The sequence below is a fragment of the Sardina pilchardus genome, chromosome 15, assembly GCF_963854185.1.
Source record: "Sardina pilchardus chromosome 15, fSarPil1.1, whole genome shotgun sequence".
NCBI classification, from domain to species: domain Eukaryota; kingdom Metazoa; phylum Chordata; class Actinopteri; order Clupeiformes; family Clupeidae; genus Sardina; species Sardina pilchardus.
Window position 1 is genome coordinate 25,276,082 of NC_085008.1, and position 23,329 is coordinate 25,299,410.

Here is a 23,329-nt window from a genome sequence, read left to right on the forward strand (position 1 = left end):
CTCTGCATGTCAAAGATTTCTTTGACAATTTTTCATACAGTGACACGAAAATGTACCATAAATTACCCTGTAGTGAGATATTATTGCCTGGTTTATTATAGTCCAAACCCCGAAGAATCCCCCTAAAGACCTTTCTGGCACAGCGCACATTATGTGTGGCCCAATTAGACAACAATTGTTTTTTGAATCAAACAATGAAAATTATGCTTTCAGTGGTTCAGCTAACCACCTAGTGCACCTTTGATCTATAAAACAAGGAAACCTAGGCTCTATGGGAAACTTTTATCAGGATAATCAGTGTTGTAATTTCACTCATTTTCAGCCATGAATTGTTTGATTTTTGAGGGTCTCTGAGGGGGGTCCCAGAACTCCATCACAAAAAAAGCTGGAGGGTTTTAATTATATGGCTGTGAATAGTTCCACATACTTATCACACATACAAAGTATGAGCCGATTTGGCCGACCCCCATCTTCCGACCTCTGCCTGGTTTTCTCACGCAATAACTCTTAAAATAATACTGTACAAAAGGAGAGACAATAACAAGATAACGATAGGACACTGTACACAGGGAGACCCTAATTAAAAGCAAGTGAAAATAAATGTTTTTTTAACAGGGAATTAACATTATACACAGACTGGGCCGCACGGATGTGGAAGGGAAGGCAGTTCCATAGACTGTCTGCAACAGCAAAAGGTCGGTCCCCCTGGGTTTTTACCCTGGACCTGGGCACTTCCAGCAATAGTACTGTAGGTCAGCTGACTGTAGGCCTAGTGCTCTAGAGGGGATGTGGTGATGGAGGAGATCAGACAGGTCTGTGGGGCCCAGACCATGGAGGGATTTGTACACAGTCAGTATCTAATTTCAAGAAAGTTCCAAGAGACAAATGTAGTTGCTGATGGCTTTATTTCAGTTTCATTAATACAGAGGATTGGATACTGGGAACATTTAATGTATCTGAAGTTTACATCATAGTATTCTATGCACAGCGAGCGTTGCACTGGCAGGCCATATGTGCCTCGGCAGTCTCCCTCAGGTCCACACTCTTCTGAGAGATGTTGCTCAGATCCACATGGCTGGATTCTAAAGAGGAGAAAGAAGTCATGTCAGATAAACTTGATCACAAATAAAACTAAAAGGTTACCCAAGCTGTCGGATATCTGTGTGTAACTCCTGGAGTCCCAAACACATGCTTTTGAGCACATATCCAAACCATAATGTACCCTTACCAGTGGACAGACAGTGGAATCCAATGGTGACTGGCATGGTCTTCACTGGGAGGCAACCAGGCAGACAACGCAGCACTGGCTCAACAGAGTAGCATTTAGACGCCTGGCCATCCACGATCAGTTGCTTCTCCAGCTTCACAGATTCAAGCTTCAGACGGCACTCTAGAGGAAACACAAAGATGTTACAGCTTGTAGGGAAGACAGAGACTGAGAAAGTGACAGAGGAGTGGAAAGTGTCTTTCTTACGAGTGCTGTCGCGACAGCTCTCAGCGGGAAGCACCCAGGAGTGGGCGAAGCTGACGGAGCTCTTGGTCTGGTAGCCGCTGGGTGTGGAGTACTCTTGTCTGGTCTCTCCATCAGCTTTACCACAAACACCACAAGTCTGGCCCTTCATCCAGTCAGCAACATTGACCTGACAGACACAGTTGTACAGAAGTCTCATTTCTGTTCTGTTCAAAAATCGAACCATCGATAGAAAAGCAATTCAGGTTGTGTTTACCCTCCATTGGTCCTTGCTGAAGTAAACCTCCTGAAGACCAAGGCGAGGAGCATGAAGAGACAAGCCCTGAGCTTTCTGTCTAATCTGGATGGGGGCTAAAACCAAAAACACATTGTTATATAACACAATATTGGGAAAAGAAACACAAGGATTGTTGGAACAATGGAAAGGTACAGTTTAGTATAAGTAAAGTGTCCAGTTTACCTGAGGGATGCTGGTAGGGAAGATTGGAAACAGGAACCTCCACACCGTTAATCTTCACCAGCACATCGCTGCCAGTAGGGTACAGGTCAACGTCCCTGCAGAAAGTCATAGTAAAAGGTCATCAGCATTCTTAGCTACTAGGGATGTTAACCGGTGACTGTTTGACCGATGGTTGACCGTATCCACGTTAGCCGACCAAAGTTGTCGCTAGTCGGTTAAAAAAAAAAAAGAGGCATCTTTAGGCTAAAGACAGTGGACTAAACGCTACTACAGCTAGCCATCTCATTCCAAGAAGATCGTTTTTGCGGGGCTGTGTGTATGAACGTGGGACAGAGAGATGAGAGTTGGGAAATTGCGTGGCTGTTATTTCAAATAGCATAATTTATTTTAAACGAATCGGTTAACCGGTTTCAACCGGCTAATGAGCCTCGGTGGTCGGTCAAGAAAATGTGTAGTTTTCGCCATCCCTATTAGCTACACCCTCATGATATAATGGGTTACTCATTACTGTTGAATACTCACATATCAGCAATCTTCACGTTCATGTGGTTCTGTGCAGTGAGCTCATCCTTCTTCAACAGGACCATGAATTTAAGCTCTGGAGTACAGTCCTGAGCCAGCACTTGGTAGCAGGAGATTGGCATCTCATTCTTGTACTTTTTGTTGTTGAATGTGGTCAGAGTCTCCTGGGCCATGCTACACTGAGCTGAAATAGATTATAGAAAGGGGTGAAAATGTATGCAATTTCTTATTTTGTAGTATATAATTGTAATTCATATTGTTCCCTGAAATGTAAACCCACCAGAGGAAGCCTCAGCATACAGGAAATGAATCTGCTCAAGGATATTCTCCTCTGGAACAAATTGGATAGCTGCATCAGCACCAGTTGGCAGGGCAATGGGAAGAGGCAAGGCCAGTTTGGAGAGAGTCATCTGGAAACACAAAACACAATCAGCACGATTAATAATTACTCTTTTGGCTGACACTTTTATCCAAAGCAACTTACATATCTCAGATCGTACATGGGCCAGTCTACTCAGAACAACCTTTAAGTGCTTTGCTTAAACTGACAACACAAACAGAGAGTTTAATCGGGAATTTAATCCTCAACAAATGTCAGCTCCTTAAACATTACACTACCACCACCTTACAGTTTGAAAGAACCACAATGAGACAGTTTGGATTTATTCACCGTTGGCAGTCTCATAATGACATCAATTGTCCTTTCAGTGGGGATGGCAACGGTCAGTTCAATTTCTTTCTCGCAGTTCTTGGCTTTGTTGACAGAGATTCCAGCCATCAGGGCAGCACCAGGGATGTACTTAGCCAGCCTTGGTGGTTACAGTGAACAGAAAGTACAAATACAGAGTGAAACATATATAAAGATAATGGATATTACCCTTAAAAAAATATGTCTTTGATTAATGACAAAGTACCTGGTTGCATAGGTAGTGACCATTTTAGGGATCTTCACCCATTCCAGCTCCAGACGGGCAGCAGGGCTTGCACCAAGAAGACCAGCTTCTGCCTTCAAAATGGTGGCATATTCCTGGCACTCAGCTCCCCATGCAACCTTAGCCTGATGACACAGAAGTTTCAAATACTCTTAAATATCTAAATGCATAATTTATGGCTACCTTACTCAATTAGCCAAATGGGTCGCACCATGACTTTGTGCTTGCTCAGAACAACACCATCAGCACACATCTTCCAGTTGTCAGTCTCAGCCAGAGCAGAGATGATGGTCTGCAGTCTGAAGTTGGTCTTGTCAAGATAGGCAGCAGCCTGGTATCCCAGCAGCTTCTGGTCAGTTCTCACAGCACGGACGATGACCACCACAGCAGGAGCGACAGCATTACCGAGGAACTTATTCTATGTGGATGGGAAATGACATTGAAAGTTAAACTTATTTAAATGTAAATTTATTTACACCTGGTCTTAAACGTCCATCCAGTATAAAGGTTTAGGCTATGCCATTCGATAGAGCTCACCTGTTTGTAAATGTCCTCAAAGCTGGATGCACTGCTTGCGCTGCTTCTGAGTTTCTGAGCGGAGATTCCGCGAGAGACCAGATGCTGATATCCAATGACAATTGTTGAAGTTAGACATGTTTTACACTAAAATTTACAGCAATGTATTGTATAGTAAGATTGAGGTATTTTGAGCTTTTCATTGAAACAGCAGCAAAATCTTAAGATACCTGGTTCTTGTGGAATTTCTTGAATGGGTATTGCTTGAGGGAGGCCTATGGAGCAATAAAGGAAAGAGAAGCTTAACAAAGCTAAAGAAAGTGAGGCAAATCACTTCAATGGTATCATAGCTTCAGGTCTGACACATTCGAATGTATACAATGCAATATGATCCAAACTGACCTTTGACATGCGGGAGCTGGATGAGCTGGAGCTGGAGCTGGAGCTGGAGCTGGAACTGGAGGAGCTCAGCAAACTGCTGATACCAAAAATGCTGGAGCTAAGCAAGCTGCTGGAGCTGCTGGAGCTGGCGACCATCTTGCTGTTGGCACGTGCTGAAGAGCTGGAGGAGCTACGGCTAGAGCTGCTTGAGCTGGACGAGCGGTTTCTCAGAGCAGGCTCAAGGATCTTCTTCAGTTTAGTAATGATGGTTCTGCCCTCGGCGGTTTGCTCATCGATGATGTTGATTTCCTTTAGGAGCTTCTCGGCAGCCTTGGGTCCAATCTGAACTTCAGCCTCCAGTCTCTCAATAGCTGGGCCATCAGCTGTTTGAAAGTAATAGATTAGTAAAACATGTGTACCATTAATTAAATATACCTTTTCTGGAAATGTATCGGAAGGAAATATATTACCTGGTTTCACAGCAACCAAAACAGCGTGTTCTCCGATAAGGTTGAGGAGAGGAATATTCTTGATGAAGGCAGCATTGCTAGAGGTGACTTCGAAACATCCCTTGATTCCGATGAAAGCAGCTGGCACACAGATGGTCTTGTGGAGTGGTACACCGGCCCTCAGTTGAGGCTTCAGGTCAGAGTAAATGATCTCGGAGGACTGGGAATAGGTGGGTAACAATAATGATGGTTTAGATTATTGAATTCAGATGTTTGGACATGACTGCTTTGACTGAAGAAGAGGGGATATTTCAGTGGACTGGACTGACTGGACTTACTGCACTGCGTGAAGTAGACATCATCGAAGAGGCAAACCTCTCAGTGGACCTCAGCTGTGTAGCAACAACTGGTACCATGGGTGTAATTCTCTCGGCTGCAAGGTCCTCAATGTTACGGGCAATAGCCAGGGTCTCAACACTAGCAGCAAATTAATAAGAGAAAATTACATAGGAATGCAAAACATAATATTGGTGTTTTATATATTTGAATCATATAGACAGAAATGTCATTACCGGATTTTAGCAATGTGCTCAGGTGTCTCAATAGGGAGAACCTCAATCTTGAAGTTCAGTTTGGGAACATCTGCTCTTGCAGCCAGCTTGGCAGGCAGCACAGTGACAGCCTTGGCTCTGGCCATGATGGCAGCCTGAAGGAAGGCAGTGTTGACTCCCATCACAGCAAAGGTGTGCATGGAGATGCTGCGGAAAGGAGAAAACATTTGAAGACTTGCACTGGAAGAATTGGTTTGTACATGGAATGTGTGTAGATATACTTGATATTTTTGAAAGAGGTGTACCTTGGAGTGGCCTCAGCTTCCAACTGGATGTCTGTCTTCAGCAGCTCGGCAGCAGTGAGAGGTTCAGAAAGAGGAGGAGTAATCGTTGCTTTCACTGTAGAAGTTGGATGGATTGCAGAGATGTTGGATTTGAAAACAAAAGCATAACAATAATACCAATCATGATTATGAAATTGGTCAAACCTGTGCATATCTTTCCTAATATTACCTTTGATTGTAGCAGCGGCAACAGCAGCAGAGTAGAGACTGAGCTCCATTGGCACACCAACAGCAGTGGGGAAGATGCGACGGATCTCAGCAGCCAGAAGAGGCTTTGCGGCCTGAGCAGTAATGCCAGTCTGCAGAGCTCTCAGTGCATCCTTCAACATGGTCTTGGCATCGGCACTAGTGGCAAGCTGGAGATAGGGATAATAACATGCCCACACTGAAAATAATCACATTTAAACATACAAATGCAAAGCACCAAAATGCAGCTCACTTTTGTAGTGTTTAAAGTGAATAGTGATGACAAACTTCTTTACCTGAACTGCCTGATCAATTATAGCTTTGTCAATGTTTGCAAAGGCAATTTCCTGTCCAAAGAACTTGACATAGATGGATGCCAGAGGCTGGCTCTTTGGCAAGGCCTTCCATTCAGCAATCTGCAAAATATTGAAGAGAATTTTGCACACTGAAACATTTTTTAATTATATAGATATATGTTATTTATATTGTCATTTCACTGTTACATACTGCCTTCATGACGCGCTTCATCTTAGTGATCCTGTCGTCCTTCAAATGTTCCAAAGCACGAGTTTTCAGAAGGGCCTCCTGAATTCCCTCGGTTCTCACTCCCACCTGAGAGTGCAAAAGGAACATTTCATACATGTAAAAAGATGGATACTATTTTAGTTGAGCAGTTTATATGAGGACATTGTTGTTTTACACACCTCAAGAACATCAGCAGCAGCTCCAGCAAGATAGGCACGAGCTTTAGCCACAACAGCTCTAGGCAGAATGGTGGCACCGTCGTTGATGATGAAGGCACTGCCGGCAGCACCAGCCATTACAGGGCCTTCAGGAAAATAGGGGATTTTATTTTAACATTTGGGGAAAAACAAATCACCTATCATTACCTTTTGAAACTAATTCAGGGTTTATTAAGAAAAATGGAGAAACAAGCTTACTTCTGAACAGGTCAAGGTGGATGGCTTTACTGTAGCGGTAGCTCAGTCTGTCCAGCTTTGGGCTCAAGATCTTGATGGCAACATTGCTGGCAGCAGCACTAAAATGAGCATGAATGACCATGTTAGACAACTGACCATAGTTTAAGAGGAGAGCAACATACAGTAAGCCAAACTATATTGCACTTACACAGTGGCATAATCTGGCACAGTACTCCTGGTGAGAGATCTGATGTAGGAATACACGAAGCTGACAATCTGCATGCTGGTCTCCTTCTTCAGAACGCTAGCAATAGTAGACACCAGTGCAACTGTTGGCTTGGTCTCAAACAGAACAACAGCAGCCACCATACGCAGCTCGGGGTGAAGGGCCTTGTCCATAAACAGCTGCAATGCCACTGGCTGGACCTAAAAAACAATAATGTAAATAAAAAATAAATGACAATAAGTTAATCAGCAAAGGCATGATTTACATTTATAATTTAGCTGATGCCTTTTGTCCAAAGTGATTTACAAATGTCAATAATATTACAAGGGCTATTGTCCACAAAGCAACTCAGGTTAAGTGTCTTGATCAGGAACCCATAAAAAAAAAAAATAATTTGTGATTCTGCCTGTTGGCAGGAAAATGCTAGACTTACCAGTTTGGGTTCCCTCTTAGCAATGTTTCTGAGAGCCAAGATGGCGTCGACTTGGACTCTAATGGGGAGAGCAGCAGCTGCGGAGCCAAATCCAGGGAGGATCTTCATGATTGGTTTAAGACTGGCAGGATGGCCAGCATTACCCAGAGCTTTGACCAGCAGAGTGACCTCAGCCATATCAGCCTTAGCAATAGCCTCAGCTACAAGCTCGTGGAGGGGCTGAGGGAAGAGGGTGTACAGTACATTGTCAGTTACTTATAAAAACTCATATATATCAAAGGAAAGTCCTGCAGTTAAACGGAAAATGATCACCTTCAGAAGTTCAGCTGGGCAAGTAGGAACTGCAGCACAGTACTTGAAGATCGCGGTACCATAGCCAAGCGTAGCAATCTCACGCAGAACAGGGTTTGCCTGAACCTTGTGGTGCAGGGCCAGGGTCTGTGTAATTGAGAGAAGTGACTTATAAACATTGTATTCCTAAATGACCTTTTAAAAATGAAAAGCAACACTTCATGATTACACGCACAGAGATGAGTCTGATGATCTCAGGATCAGAAGGAACCATATGCACAGCAGCCAAAAGAATCTGAACAGTTTCAGGAATGCTGATGTCGCCAGCCAAGAACCTCTCTTTGATGAGCTTAACAGCAGCTGGTGTTCCAACAAGAGGAATGGCATCCAGAATCCAACGCCTGAAACAATTATGTTACAATTCATACAGGTGACAGGAAGGTGTTGAATATGTTTAATTAAATACTAAAGGTGGGGCAGTTCATACCTGTATTCTGGTTTGGCCTTAAACTGAGTCCAGATGGCTTCCAAGTTCTCCAAGGTGGCAACACGCAAGACCTGGATCAGCTGGATAAACTTCAGAGGAGCATCCTCATGGACCTTAGCTACATTGTTGGCAACAAGATGGTGCAGAATCTCCACAATCTGAAAAAGATGTATAGACATTATGAGGCATCTGAAAGTATGTAAAGAAAATGTGTCACAGATGAGTTTATATGTTATTTAAATATTTCACCTGAGCTGGTGCATTGCTAATTCTCAGAAGCTGAATTGGAGTCTGAAGAATTTCAGTGGCAAACTCATAAAACAGGGATCCGCGGGCCAAATATTCTGCGTTGATTGGGACAATGGGGGCCTTCTCAATCTCCAGGAATGTCAGGCTTTGCCTTTAACCAAGGTGCAGAATAAGATATGTAGTTTACAAGGCCTTAAATTGATAAATAAAGTTCTATTTTGTGAGACAAGACAATGTTATATATGATAAAAACACATACTTGGCCTCCATCTGTGCAACTCCACCCATCTCAGCAACAGGTGTGACCTGATGGAGTTCCCTCACTGTGGCTTCAGTGATCAGAGCACCAGTGGCGCTTGGTTTCATGATGTAGCTGTAGGTTGCGGCTCCAGTCAGGCTCTTTGCTTGCTGTGTGTGAGATTGGACAGTTATTAGAAGATCAGAATCAGCTTTATTGGCAGAACAGGTTGATTCACTTTGTTCGGCGTAAGGGTGGTTGCTATTTCTGAGTGTTCAACAGGGACAGCTTGAGGGAAGAAGCTGTCCTTGTGTCGTCTGGTTTCTGCAAAAAGATGTACACATTCTGAGCTAATCTGAACTGAATTATTTTGTTTTGCTTACCAGTGTTTCCAAGTAAGCCAGGCCCAAATCCTTGATGATCCTCTCTTGGCAGTTGTTGAGATCCTTGGACTTGGTGACAACAATGCGCTCTGCCTTGACATCCTCACTGATGACGTAGTGGGTCTTGCACACTCCCTGGGCTCCAGCCTGAAGAGCAGCAATAAGGTTGTGTGACAATCACAATCTACACAGTGAACAAGCCCTGCAGTTGCAGCACAAAACCTTTGTGCTTTTTAAGGTTTCATCAGTAAGTATTGGTTCATACATTCCTTTCCTTTATTGACATTATATGAAAATAGCACAATCTCATCCACTATACTTCTCGTCTCACCTCTTGCAGTTCATAAACATTCTGGGTCTTCTTGAGGTTGAGCTGAAGAATGTTCAGGATACCTCTGTGGACATTCAGAACTGTGGCGGAGACTCCAGCGGGGGCAAACACCTTGCCAACCACACCATTAGCGTACTCAAACTTGATGGGAATCAGAAGCTGAGAAGCCAGTGCTGAGGTGAGCTTGGTGGCTGGGACGAAGGGGTCCTTTGGCCAGACACCGCTGTACTCAAAGATCTCAGGATCTACGAGCTAACGAAATGATATAGAGCATCCATGAGTGAAACGCATAGTAATCATAAATAATCATCAATAATCAATAATCAAACTAAAACATGTTGAACTAGATAACATTTTTGAAGCATGGGTGTTATCTTACCTTCAGCATGTAGGTGTTATGAGCCTCAGCGCTGATGAGAACCTTGCTGCTGACTTTCATTCCTGCTCTGGCCAGACCTTCCACAGGAAGTCCACCAAGAAGCAGTGCCTCATATTTGTACACGTAGGTCTTAGAGGCGACAAACTCAGGAGCTGTGGAAATTAATATGTCTGATCAGTTTGCGGAGTAAAGAGCAGAAGAAAGTTGATGTTTAAGAAACAATATTATATTTAAACTATTTAAGTATATCCATTTTCACTTACCAAGGTTCACATGTTGACTCGCTGAGAAAATAAAAGTTAGGAGATATTAGATCACTGAAGATATTTTAAAGAAAATAATACGTTTTATATTTAGCATCGTGTGCTATTATTTTAAACAGCAAAATAATACATTGATAAATGTGTTAAAGTTCGTTCCACTTACCCACAAGGGCCAGAGCCAGTGCAAGCACAACCAGTCTCATGATGGGATGTAGAGAACAGCACCTACACACAGCTCTTTTAAAGCCCAATGTTTGATGACATCACCTGAAAAATCAAACATTGAGGCCTATTTCGTCGAATCAGTGCGATGCACACACAATTCACTGGTCCAAGGTTGGGTGCTGTTAACCTGAACAGGTTAGGTTGACCTGCCCTTCTCTGCTCACGTCTGAATATTTCCAAATATTGACTGTGGTTGATAGAAGGCAGACGGTATTTTAATCAGATGTATTTGAAATATATATTAATCACTTTAGCGTAATTTGCTATTTGTATTTTTGCAGTTTGGGAAAAAATCAAATGTAGTTTGTAGCAAAACACGTTGAAGGATTTGCATATTGCGCATATTGTATATTGCATCCTGAGTCTTGCCTGTGCCTGTTGGGGTGCCCAAGACCATGGTATACCTTGACAGGGACAACAAGGCCACCCATAGCATCTATTTATTTGTAAATGTACATACTGTATTTATTCCTTTATTCTTATACATAACTCACTGTCCTTATTCTTTTCTACTGTTTTTTATGCTATTGTTGAAACACACACCAAATAACAGACTTTATTTTGTTGTGTGAGCTTTGGGAATATTTCAGCCACCACTGGTGGCCTAATGTAGCCTGGGCTACCACAGTGGATAGATAGTGAAGGTAACGGTAACTCTTTCTAATATGACTTTCTTAGGCTACTTCTTATGTCTTACACCAAGGGGGGTGCACGTTAGCAGGGGCGGAGTGGGACACTAAAATCCACCGGGAATATTCTGACCACACCGGTCCCCTACCTGCTGGCAGCCCACTGCCGGCCCAACCCACCCATGCCTTGAGCACGACCACCTTCCGTATATTATGAACACAAACAAAATGTTGGCTAAATGTAATATTCAATCTATTATTAAATCTGGATGAAGGTCTAGGTCCAGACTTTCATGTTTCAATTTTACGGGCATTTGCATGCAAAACATGCAATACACCATTTTTATACTACATGTCTTGGTTGGGAACTGTATGTCCACATACTGTAAACTTTAATGTTCACATTCAAAAGCATTCCAGTAAAAAGCATTTTTTCCCTTTACTGTTTACTACAGGAGGTACAGTAGAAATACTGTTTACAGTATAGGCCTGATAGCAATACTTTAAAACTTTTACCGTTCTTACAGTGAACAAAATATCGATGAAACGCACAAGAGCATTCTGAACAAAAAAACAACAGCAAAACGCCCAGTTAACTAAAGAAAATGCCACCACCACGCATTCTTAAATCTCTACCTTGCCCTCTCCTTGGGCCTGCTTCTCTCACTGTTCCTGCACCTCCTACTGCACCTCTCACTGCTCCTCTCACTGCTCCTGCACCTCCTACTGCACCTCTCACTGCTCCTCTCACTGCTCCTGCACCTCCTACTGCACCTCTCACTGCATCTCTCACTGCTCCTGCACCTCCTACTGCACCTCTCACTGCATCTCTCACTGCTCCTGCACCTCCTACTGCACCTCGCACTGCTCCTCTCACTGCTCCTGCACCTCCTACTGCACCTCGCACTGCATATCTCACTGGGTGTGCTCTTCTCCTTGGGCCCCTTAGTCTTACTCTTCCTCATCCAGACATTACAGTATTTGTCAGAACCCAGAATCGGAATCAAGCGCAGATCCAGTCAAACTCAATGGAAGCAACTTTTAATTGTAACACTTCAGACTGCAGGCAATACACAATCCAGGGACAGGCAGAGTTCATAGGCCAGTAGGCAGACAGGCACAGGCAAACAGTCCATAAACGATAGGCAGGGTTCACAGGCAGACGGGTAGACAGGGTTCAGGTAAGCAATCCAAAAACGACAGGCAAAGGCTACAGTAGGTCAAAGACAGGCAGGTCTTACTTGCTCTTACAGGCAGCTCTTACTTGAGTCAGGCAGCAAACAGCATAAACTGTGACGATCCGACAAACGAAACTAACAATGGCAGGGTTTAAATACAGGGTGGCCGCGGGTCCTTAAAAAGTCTTAAAAAGTCGTATATCAATTTTCCTAAAAATAAGGCCTTTAAAAGTATTAAATTGTCTTAAATTCAGATTGCATTATTATTGGGTAATTTTAATTCCAAAGGCCAAGGGGACTTTATCAGGGTGCATAGTGTCCTGGATCCATGAAATAACTGCCCTTTAAAAATAAAAAATAAAAATCCTCTATTGGAATTTAACATGGGCATTCCAATAGCCTACTTATGACCCCTGTATTTTAAGGAAAACATCTATTTATTTACAATACATTATTCATTCACAAAAAAAATGTATGTCCTTAAAGGTTGAAAATGTCCTCATTTTTTCATTTAAGGCATTAAGATCAATTTCCAAAAGAAATTGGACATTTTATATTTAACTTTAAGCATGTGTTCCAATACTTTTGGGGGGCACTGTATATAGATAGATAGGTAGATATAGATATAGATCTGATTTAAAAGAGAAAAGGTATTGATGGCGGTTTATTAAAACAATAAAAGTAAATCCTTGGATTTCAGTCCTCTCACCTGCGGCAGGCCCATTCAAAAAGCCCATTCGACTTAATTTACATTTGAAAGAGCCACTCAGTAAGAGACACAGATTAGTCTGACTTCTTTTATAATTTGTAGTAAAACTACATAACATTTTTGAATGTCCTTCTTACTTTTATGTAGCCAAGACCTTTGTTTTCAAGGATTCAATTTCAAAAGTCTTTAAGACTAATTTAATTACATCCACTTTATTCTCATATCATTATTGTTGAGGTCTTCACCAGAATATAACCATATGTGTCACTTTTGCATAGATGTTTTTAGTTAGATGAAAGACTTAAGTGTTAATATACCTTAATAAACCTCTTCAAAATAGCCTAAGGATATTTTGAACTGCTAGTAATTATACACATTATAAAATACATATAAAAAGAACCCTCCTACTAAGGGACGCTTACTGTATACGCTAATAGGTTAAGCCCATTTGTGTTAAAAGGAGAGGCAAGTGTTTCCTCCTTTTCAGCAAATATGTTTCAGTTTTTACCTTGTTCAGACACTGGCATTATTTAGACAACCAGTTTTTAATTCAGTTAATACATTGACAAAAAGATTCAAAGGGACCAGTTTGCTGGGTGCTTCACATTGGCGAATTTTTGATTCTTTCTTCACTGTATAGTGCTTTGTGTGCCTTGAAAAGTGTTATATATGCACTGTGTTTTGTCAGCCATTAGGCACAGGAAATCAAGTTGATTTTGATGATTTTTTCAAGTGGTAGCATATTAAGAATATATTACTATTTGGTTCTTTTGTATGTGTGTGTTAATGTAGTTTTCTCCTACATTTAGAAACACTTGTATCTGCACATTTGGTTATGGTTATGGTTATTTAGCAGGCGCCTTTGTCCAAATGATATCTATTTTCAAGAAAAATCCAAGAGACAATTGCTAGTATCTGATGCTAATTTTATTTCAGTTTCATACATACAAAAGATTGGATACTGGAAATGTTAAATATATCTCAAGTTTAATTCATAGCATTCTATGCACAGCGGGCGTTGCACTGGCAGTCCATATGTGCCTCGGCAGTCTCCCTCAGGTCCACACTCTTCTGAGAGATGTTGCTCAGATCCACATGGCTGGATTCTAAGACGGAGAAAGAAGTCGTGTCAGACAAACTTGATCACTAATGAAGCTAAAAGGTTACCCAAGCTGACGGATATCTGTGTGTAACCCCAGGAGTCCCAAACACATGCTTTTGAGCACACATCCTAACCATAATGTACCCTTACCAGCGGACAGACAGTGGAATCCAATGGTGACTGGCATGGTCTTCACTGGGAGGCAACCAGGCAGACAACGCAGCACTGGCTCAACAGAGTAGCATTTAGACATCTGGCCATCCACAATCAGTTGCTTCTCCAGCTTCACAGATTCAAGCTTCAGACGGCACTCTAGAGGAAACACAAAGATGTTACAGCCTGTAGGGAAGACAGAGACTGAGAAGGTGACAGAGGAGGGGAAAGTGTCTTTCTTACGAGTGCTGTCGCGACAGCTCTCAGCGGGAAGCACCCAAGAGTGGGCGAAGCTGACCGAGCTCTTGGTCTGGTAGCCGCTGGGTGTGGAGTACTCTTGTCTGGTCTCTCCATCAGCTTTACCACAAACACCACAAGTCTGGCCCTTCATCCAGTCAGCAACATTGACCTGACAGACACAGTTGTACAGAAGTCTCACTTCCGTTGTGTTTCTTAAAAATCCAAACATCGATGTAAAAGCAATTCAGGCTATGTTTACCTTCCATTGGTCCTTGCTGAAGTAAACCTCCTGAAGACCAAGGCGAGGAGCATGAAGTGACAGGCCCTGAGCTTTCTGTCTAATCTGGATGGGGGCTAAAATCAAAAACACATTGTTATAACACTGTATTGGGGAAAAACCCACAAGGATTGTTGGATCAATGGAACAGTAAAGTTTACACAAGTAAAGTGCCCAATTTACCTGAGGGATGCTGGTAGGGAAGATTGGAAACAGGAACCTCCACACCGTTAATCTTCACTAGCACATCGCTGCCAGTAGGGTACAGGTCAACGTCCCTGCAGAAAGTCATAGTAAAAGGTCATCAGCATTCTTAGCTACACCCTCATGATATAATGGGTTACTCACTACTGTTGAATACTCACATATCAGCAATCTTCACGTTCATGTGGTTCTGTGCAGTGAGCTCATCCTTCTTCAACATGACCATGAATTTAAGCTCTGGAGTACAGTCCTGAGCCAGCACCTGGTAGCAGGAGATTGGCATCTCGTTCTTGTACTTTTTGTTGTTGAATGTGGTCAGAGTCTCCTGGGCCATGCTACACTGAGCTGAAATAGATTATAGAAAGGGGTGAACATGTATGCAATTTCTTATTTTGTATTATATAATTGTAATTAATATTGTCCCCTGAAATATATACCCACCAGAGGAAGCCTCAGCATACAGGACATGAATCTGCTCAAGGATATTCTCCTCTGGAATGAACTGGATAGCTGCATCAGCACCAATTGGCAGGGCAATGGGAAGAGGCAAGGCCAGTTTGGAGAGAGTCATCTGGATACACAAAACACAATCAGCGTGATCAATTCTACTTGTTTGGCTGACACTTTTATCCAAAGCAACTTATGTCAGTTCTACTGTACATGGGTCATTCTACCCAGAACAACCTTAAGTGCCTTGCTTAAAGTCACAACAGTGACTGTTGGGAATTGAACCCTTGACACTACCACTGCCTTACAGTTTGAAAGAATCATAATGAGACCGTTTGGATATATTCACCATGGGCAGTTTTACAATCACATCCACTGTCCTTTCAGTGGGGATGGCAACGGTCAGTTCAATTTCTTTCTCGCTGTTCTTGGCTTTGTTGACAGTGATCCCAGCCATCAGGGCAGCACCAGGGATGTACTTTGCCAGCCTGGTGGTTACAGTGAACAGAAAGTACAAATACATAGGAAAAATGTATAAATAGAATACACATAGATAATGGATATTACCCTTAAAAAAAATATGTCTTTGATTAATGACAAAGTACCTGGTTGCATAGGTAGTGACCATTTTAGGGATCTTCACCCATTCCAGCTCCAGACGGGCAGCAGGGCTTGCACCAAGAAGACCAGCTTCTGCCTTCAAAATGGTGGCATATTCCTGGCACTCAGCTCCCCATGCAACCTTAGCCTGATGACACAGAAGTTTCAAATACTCTTAAATATCTAAATGCATAATTTATGGCTACCTTACTCAATTAGCCAAATGGGTCGCACCATGACTTTGTGCTTGCTCAGAACAACACCATCAGCACACATCTTCCAGTTGTCAGTCTCAGCCAGAGCAGAGATGATGGTCTGCAGTCTGAAGTTGGTCTTGTCAAGATAGGCTGCAGCCTGGTATCCCAGCAGCTTCTGGTCAGTTCTCACAGCACGGACGATGACCACCACAGCAGGAGCGACAGCATTACCGAGGAACTTATTCTATGTGAATGGGAAATGACATTGAAACTTATACAGAATTTATTTACACCTGGTCTTAAACATCCATCCAGTATAAAGGTTTAGGCTATGCCATTCGATAGAGCTCACCTGTTTGTAAATGTCCTCAAAGCTGGATGCACTGCTTCCGCTGCTTCTGAGTTTCTGAGCGGAGATTCCGCGAGAGACCAGATGCTGATATCCAATGACAATTGTTGAAGTTAGACATGTTTTACAGCAATGTATTGTATAGTAAGATTGAGGTATTTTGAGCTTTTCATTGAAACAGCAGCAAAATCTTAAGATACCTGGTTCTTGTGGAATTTCTTGAATGGGTATTGCTTGAGGGAGGCCTATGGAGCAATAAAGGAAAGAGAAGCTTAACAAAGCTAAAGAAAGTGAGGCAAATCACTTCAATGGTATCATAGCCTCAGGTCTGACATATTCGAATGTATACAATGCAATATGATCCAAACTGACCTTTGACATGCGGGAGCTGGATGAGCTGGAGCTGGAGCTGGAACTGGAGGAGCTCAGCAAACTGCTGATACCAAAAATGCTGGAGCTGAGCAAGCTGCTGGAGCTGCTGGAGCTGGCGACCATCTTGCTGTTGGCACGTGCTGAAGAGCTGGAGGAGCTATGGCTGGAGCTGCTTGAGCTGGAAGAGCGGTTTCTCAGAGCAGGCTCAAGGATCTTCTTCAGTTTAGTAATGATGGTTCTGCCCTCGGCGGTTTGCTCATCGATGATGTTGATTTCCTTTAGGAGCTTCTCTGCAGCCTTGGGTCCAATCTGAACTTCAGCCTCCAGTCTCTCAATAGCTGGGCCATCAGCTGTTTGAAAGTAATAGATTAGTAAAACATGTGTACCATTAAAATATACCTTTTCTGGAAATGTATCGGAAGGAAATATATTACCTGGTTTCACAGCAATCAAAACGGCGTGTTCTCCGATAAGATTGAGGAGAGGAATATTCTTGATGAAGGCAGCATTGGTAGAGGTAACTTCGAAACATCCCTTGATTCCGATGAAAGCAGCTGGCACACAGATGGTCTTGTGGAGTGGTACACCGGCCCTCAGTTGAGGTTTCAGGTCAGAGTAAATGATCTCAGAGGACTGGGTGACATTAATGGGTGACATATTGGTGGGTGACAATAATGATGGTTTAGATTACTGAATTCAGATGTTTGGACAGGACTGCTTTGACCAAAGAAGAGGGGAGATTTTAGTGGACTGGACTTACTGCACTGCGTGAAGTAGACATCATCGAAGAGGCAAGCCTCTCAGCAGACCTCAGCTGTGTAGCAACAACTGGTACCATGGGTGTAATTCTCTCAGCTGCAAGGTCCTCAATGTTACGGGCAATAGCCAGGGTCTCAACACTAGCAGCAAATTAATAAGAGTAAATTACATGGAAATTTAAAACATAATATTAGTATTTTATATATTTGAATCATATAGACAGAAATGTTGTTACCGGATTTTAGCAATGTGCTCAGGTGTATCAATAGGGAGAACCTCAATCTTGAAGTTCAGTTTGGGAACATCTGCTCTTGCAGCCAGCTTGGCAGGCAGCACAGTGACAGCCTTGGCTCTGGCCATGACAGCAGCCTGAAGGAAGGCAGTATTGACTCCCATCACAGCAAAGGTGTGCATGGAGATGCTACGGAAAGGAGAAAACATTTGAAGACTTGCACTGGAAGAATTGCTTTGTACATGGAATGTGTGTAGATATACTGTTGATATTTTTCAAAGAGGTGTACCTTGGAGTGGCCTCAGCTTCCAATTGAATGTCTGTCTTCAGCAGCTCGGCAGCAGTGAGAGGTTCAGAAAGAGGAGGAGTAATCGTTGCTTTCACTGTAGAAGTTGGATGGATTGCAGAGATGTTGGATTTGAAAACAATAGCATAACAATAATACCAATCATGATTATGAAATTGGTCAAACCTGTGCATATCTTTCCTGATATTACCTTTGATTGTAGCAGCGGCAACAGCAGCAGAGTAGAGACTGAGCTCCATTGGCACACCAACAGCAGTGGGGAAGATGCGACGGATCTCAGCAGCCAGAAGAGGCTTTGCGGCCTGAGCAGTAATGCCAGTCTGCAGAGCTCTCAGTGCATCCTTCAACATGGTCTTGGCATCGGCACTAGTGGCAAGCTGGAGATAGGGATAATAACATGCCCACACTGAAAATAATCACATTTAAACATACAAATGCAAAGCACCAAAATGCAGCTCACTTTTGTAGTGTTTAAAGTGAATGGTGATGACAAACTTCTTTACCTGAACTGCCTGATCAATTATAGCTTTGTCAATGTTTGCAAAGGCAATTTCCTGTCCAAAGAACTTGACATAGATGGATGCCAGAGGCTGGCTCTTTGGCAAGGCCTTCCATTCGGCAATCTGCAAAATATTGAAGAGAATTTTGCACACTGAAACATTTTTTAATTATATAGATATGTTATTTATATTGTCATTTCACTGTTACATACTGCCTTCATGACGCGCTTCATCTTAGTGATCCTGTCGTCCTCCAAATCTTCCAAAGCATGAGTTTTCAGAAGGGCCTCCTGAATTCCCTCGGTTCTCACTCCCACCTGAGGGTGCAAAAGGAAAATTTCATACATGCACAAAGATGGATACTATTTTAGTTGAGTAGTTTATATGAGGACATTGTTGTTCTCATCACACCTCAAGAACATCAGCAGCAGCTCCAGCAAGATAGGCACGAGCTTTAGCCACAACAGCTCTAGGCAGAATGGTGGCACCGTCGTTGATGATGAAGGCACTGCCGGCAGCACCAGCCATTACAGGGCCTTCAGAAAAATAGGGGATTTCATTTTAACATTTGGGGAAAAACAAATCACCTATCATTACCTTTTAAAACTAATTCAGGGTTTATTGAGAAAAATTAAGAAACAAGCTTACTTCTGAACAGGTCAAGGTGGATGGCTTTACTGTAGCGGTAGCTCAGTCTGTCCAGCTTTGGGCTCAAGATCTTGATGGCAACATTGCTGGCAGCAGCACTAAATGGGCATGAATGACCATGTTAGACAACTAACCATAGTTTAAGAGGAGAGCAACATACAGTAAGCCAAACTATATTGCACTTACACAGTGGCATAATCTGGCACAGTACTCCTGGTGAGAGATCTGATGTAGGAATACACAAAGCTGACAATCTGCATGCTGGTCTCCTTCTTCAGAACGCTAGCAATAGTAGACACCAGTGCAACTGTTGGCTTGGTCTCAAACAGAACAACAGCAGCCACCATACGCAGCTCGGGGTGAAGGGCCTTGTCCATAAACAGCTGCAATGCCACTGGCTGGACCTAAAAAACAATAATGTAAATAAAAAATAAATGACAATAAGTTCATCAGCAAAGGCATGATTTACATTTATATTTTAGCTGATGCCTTTTGTCCAACGTGATTTACATATGTCAATCATATTACAAGGGCTATTGTCCACAAAGCAACTCAGGTTAAGTGTCTTGATGCTAGATTTACCAGTTTGGGTTCCCTCTTAGCAATGTTTCTGAGAGCCAAGATGGCGTCGACTTGGACTCTAATGGGGAGAGCAGCAGCTGCGGAGCCAAATCCAGGGAGGATCTTCATGATTGGTTTAAGACTGGCAGGATGGCCAGCATTACCCAGAGCTTTGACCAGCAGAGTGATCTCAGCCATATCAGCCTTAGCAATAGCCTCAGCTACAAGCTCGTGGAGGGGCTGAGGGAAGAGGGTGTACAGTACATTGTCAGTTACTTACAAAAACTCATGCATATCAAAGGAAAGTCCTGCAGTTAAACGGAAAATGATCACCTTCAGAAGTTCAGCTGGGCAAGTAGGAACTGCAGCACAGTACTTGAAGATCGCGGTACCATAGCCGAGCGTAGCAATCTCACGCAGAACAGGGTTTGCCTGAACCTTGTGGTGCAAGGCAAGGGTCTGTGTAATTGAGAGAAGAGACTTATAAACATTGTATTCCTGAATAACCTTTTTAAAATGAAAATCAACACTTCATGATTACACGCACAGAGATGAGTCTGATGATCTCAGGATCAGAAGGAACCATATGCACAGCAGCCAAAAGAATCTGAACAGTTTCAGGAATGCTGATGTCGCCAGCCAAGAACCTCTCTTTGATGAGCTTAACAGCAGCTGGTGTTCCAACAACAGGAATGGCATCCAGAATCCAACGCCTGAAACAATTATGTTACAATTCATACAGATGACAAGAAGGTGTTCATATTTAATTAAATACTAAAGGTGGGGCAGTTCATACCTGTATCCTGGCTTGGCCTTAAACTGAGTCCAGATGGCTTCCAAGTTCTCCAAGGTGGCAACACGCAAGACCTGGATCAGCTGGATAAATTTCAGAGGAGCATCCTCATGGACCTTAGCTACATTGTTGGCAACAAGATGGTGCAGAATCTCCACAATCTGAAAAAGATGTATAGACATTATGAGGCATCTGAAAATATGTAAAGAAAATGTGTCACAGAATAGTTCATATGTTATTTAGATATTTCACCTGAGCTGGTGCATTGCTAATTCTCAGAAGCTGAATTGGAGTCTGAAGAATTTCAGTGGCAAACTCGTAAAACAGGGATCCGCGGGCCAAATATTCTGCGTTGATTGGGACAATGGGGGTCTTCTCAATCTCCAGGAAGGTCAGGCTTTGCCTTTAACCAAGGTGCAAAATAAGATAGTTTACAAGGCCTTAAATTGATAAATAAAGTTCTATTTTGTGAGACAAGACAATGTTATATATGATGAAAACACATACTTGGCCTCCATCTGTGCAACTCCACCCATCTCAGCAACAGGTGTGACCTGATGGAGTTCCCTCACTGTGGCTTCAGTGATCAGAGCACCAGTGGCGCTTGGTTTCATGATGTAGCTGTAGGTTGCGGCTCCAGTCAGGCTCTTTGCTTGCTGTGTGTGAGATTGGACAGTTATTAGAAGATCAGAATCAGCTTTATTGGCAGAACAGGTTGATTCACTTTGTTCGGCGTAAGGGTGGTTGCTATTTCTGAGTGTTCAACAGGGACAGCTTGAGGGAAGAAGCTGTCCTTGTGTCGTCTGGTTTTGGCAAAAAGATGTGCACATTCTGAACTAATCTGACCTGAATTATTTTGTTTTGCTTACCAGTGTTTCCAAGTAAGCCAGGCCCAAATCCTTGATGATCCTCTCTTGGCAGTTGTTGAGATCCTTGGACTTGGTGACAACAATGCGCTCTGCCTTGACATCCTCACTGATGACGTAGTGGGTCTTGCACACTCCCTGGGCTCCAGCCTAAAGAGCAGCAATAAGGTTGTGTGACAAACACAATCTACTCAGTGAACAAGCCCTGCAGTTGCAGCACAAAAGATTTGTGCTTTTTAAGTAGTGGTTCATACATTCCTTTCCTTTATTGACATTATATGAAAATAGCACAATCTCATCCACTATACTTATCGTCTCACCTCTTGCAGTTCATAAACATTCTGGGTCTTCTTGAGGTTGAGCTGAAGAATGTTCAGGATACCTCTGTGGACATTCAGAACTGTGGCGGAGACTCCAGCGGGGGCAAACACCTTGCCAACCACACCATTAGCGTACTCAAACTTGATGGGAATCAGAAGCTGAGAAGCCAGTGCTGAGGTGAGCTTGGTGGCTGGGACGAAGGGGTCCTTTGGCCAGACACCGCTGTACTCAAAGATCTCAGGATCTACGAGCTAATGAAATGATATAGAGCATCCATGAATGAAACACATAGTAATCATGAATAATCATCAATAATCAATCAAACTCAAAAATGTTGAACTAGATAACATTTTTGAAGCAGGGGTGTTATCTTACCTTCAGCAAGTAGGTGTTATGAGCCTCAGCGCTGATGAGAACCTTGCTGCTGACTTTCATTCCTGCTCTGGCCAGACCTTCCACAGGAAGTCCACCAAGAAGCAGTGCCTCATATTTGTACACGTAGGTCTTAGAGGCGACAAACTCAGGAGCTGTGGAAATTAATATGTCTGATCAGTTTGCGGAGTAAAGAGCATGAAGAAAGTTGATGTTTCAAAAAAAAAAATATTATATTTGAATTGACTACTAAATTATATAAATTTTCACTTACCAAGGTTCACATGTTGACTCGCTGAGAAAATAAAAGTTAGGAGATGTTAAATCATTGAAGATATTTTAGATAAAATATTATGTTTTAAATTGAATTGAATACTTTATATTAAGTATTGTGTGCTATTATTTTAAACAGCAAAATAATACATTGATTAATGTGTTAAAGTTCGTTCCACTTACCCACAAGGGCTACAGCCAGTGCAAGCACAACCAGTCTCATGATTGGATGTAGAGAACAGCACCTACACACAGCTCTTTTAAAGCCCAATGTTTGATGACATCACCTGAAAAATCAAACATTGAGGCCTATTTCGTCGAATCAGTGCGATGCACACACAATTCACTGGTTCAAGGTTTGGTGCTTTTAACCTGAACAGGTTAGGTTGACCCGCCCTTCTCTGTTCACTTCTGAATATTTCCAAATATTGACTGTGGTTGATAGAAGGCAGACGGTATTTTAATTAGATGTATTTGAAATACATATAAATCACTTAAGTGTATTTTGCAATTTGTAGTTTTGCAGTTTTGGACAAAATCAAATGTAGTTTGTAACAAAACACTTTGAAGGATTTAGAGTGAAGTTGTATTTAAAAAAAAAAACACTGAGCGTCACAGATTCACAACATTTGAGTTGTTGATAAAGTCGGATTTGTTTGACTCCCTCTGCAATTATGTTGTTGTATGGAATAAAATAACACTGTATTTTCCAAATAACAGACTTTATTTTGTTCTATGAGCTTTTGGGAATATTTCAGCCACCACTGGTGGCCTAATGTAGCCTGGGCTACCGCAGTGGATAGATAGTGAAGGTAACAGTAACTCTTTCTAATATGACTTTCTTAGGCTACTTCTTATGTCTTACACCAAGGCGAGTGTACGTTAGCAGGGGCGTAGTGGGACACTAAAATCCAATCCTTCCCGCTGGCAGCCCACTGCCGGCCCACTGCCGGCACAACCCACCCATGCCTTGAGTACGACCACCTTCTGTATATTATAAACA

The 23,329-nt window shown here is 42.6% G+C and overlaps 2 protein-coding genes across 2 annotated transcripts; both read right to left on the minus strand.

The window, feature by feature from the left end:
* Positions 1-888: 888 nt before the first annotated feature.
* On the minus strand, positions 889-10,236 carry LOC134102783 (vitellogenin-like). The gene is made up of 34 exons (XM_062557018.1): positions 10,176-10,236; positions 10,013-10,033; positions 9,750-9,901; positions 9,371-9,622; positions 9,040-9,186; positions 8,678-8,826; positions 8,419-8,569; positions 8,170-8,327; positions 7,918-8,083; positions 7,704-7,829; positions 7,392-7,610; positions 6,941-7,158; positions 6,754-6,851; positions 6,517-6,641; positions 6,320-6,424; positions 6,109-6,228; positions 5,796-5,982; positions 5,588-5,681; positions 5,304-5,489; positions 5,070-5,208; positions 4,753-4,951; positions 4,304-4,665; positions 4,132-4,176; positions 3,923-4,006; positions 3,597-3,803; positions 3,368-3,510; positions 3,124-3,262; positions 2,734-2,863; positions 2,454-2,637; positions 1,932-2,026; positions 1,728-1,822; positions 1,475-1,640; positions 1,229-1,390; positions 889-1,082 (listed from the first exon to the last, which is right to left on the minus strand). Exons 1-34 carry the CDS (start codon positions 10,213-10,215, stop codon positions 979-981), a joined length of 4,968 nt encoding a protein of 1,655 aa, XP_062413002.1. The 5' UTR covers positions 10,216-10,236; the 3' UTR covers positions 889-978.
* A 3,426-nt stretch (positions 10,237-13,662) lies between these two features.
* LOC134102803 (vitellogenin-like) lies at positions 13,663-22,549 on the minus strand. The gene is made up of 34 exons (XM_062557048.1): positions 22,510-22,549; positions 22,328-22,348; positions 22,057-22,208; positions 21,681-21,932; positions 21,364-21,510; positions 21,002-21,150; positions 20,747-20,897; positions 20,498-20,655; positions 20,249-20,414; positions 20,035-20,160; positions 19,723-19,941; positions 19,327-19,544; positions 19,141-19,238; positions 18,904-19,028; positions 18,705-18,809; positions 18,496-18,615; positions 18,183-18,369; positions 17,975-18,068; positions 17,689-17,874; positions 17,455-17,593; positions 17,129-17,327; positions 16,695-17,044; positions 16,523-16,567; positions 16,326-16,409; positions 16,011-16,217; positions 15,782-15,924; positions 15,526-15,664; positions 15,171-15,300; positions 14,891-15,074; positions 14,709-14,803; positions 14,508-14,602; positions 14,252-14,417; positions 14,006-14,167; positions 13,663-13,859 (listed from the first exon to the last, which is right to left on the minus strand). Exons 1-34 carry the CDS (start codon positions 22,547-22,549, stop codon positions 13,756-13,758), a joined length of 4,956 nt encoding a protein of 1,651 aa, XP_062413032.1. The 3' UTR covers positions 13,663-13,755.
* Positions 22,550-23,329: the final 780 nt, after the last annotated feature.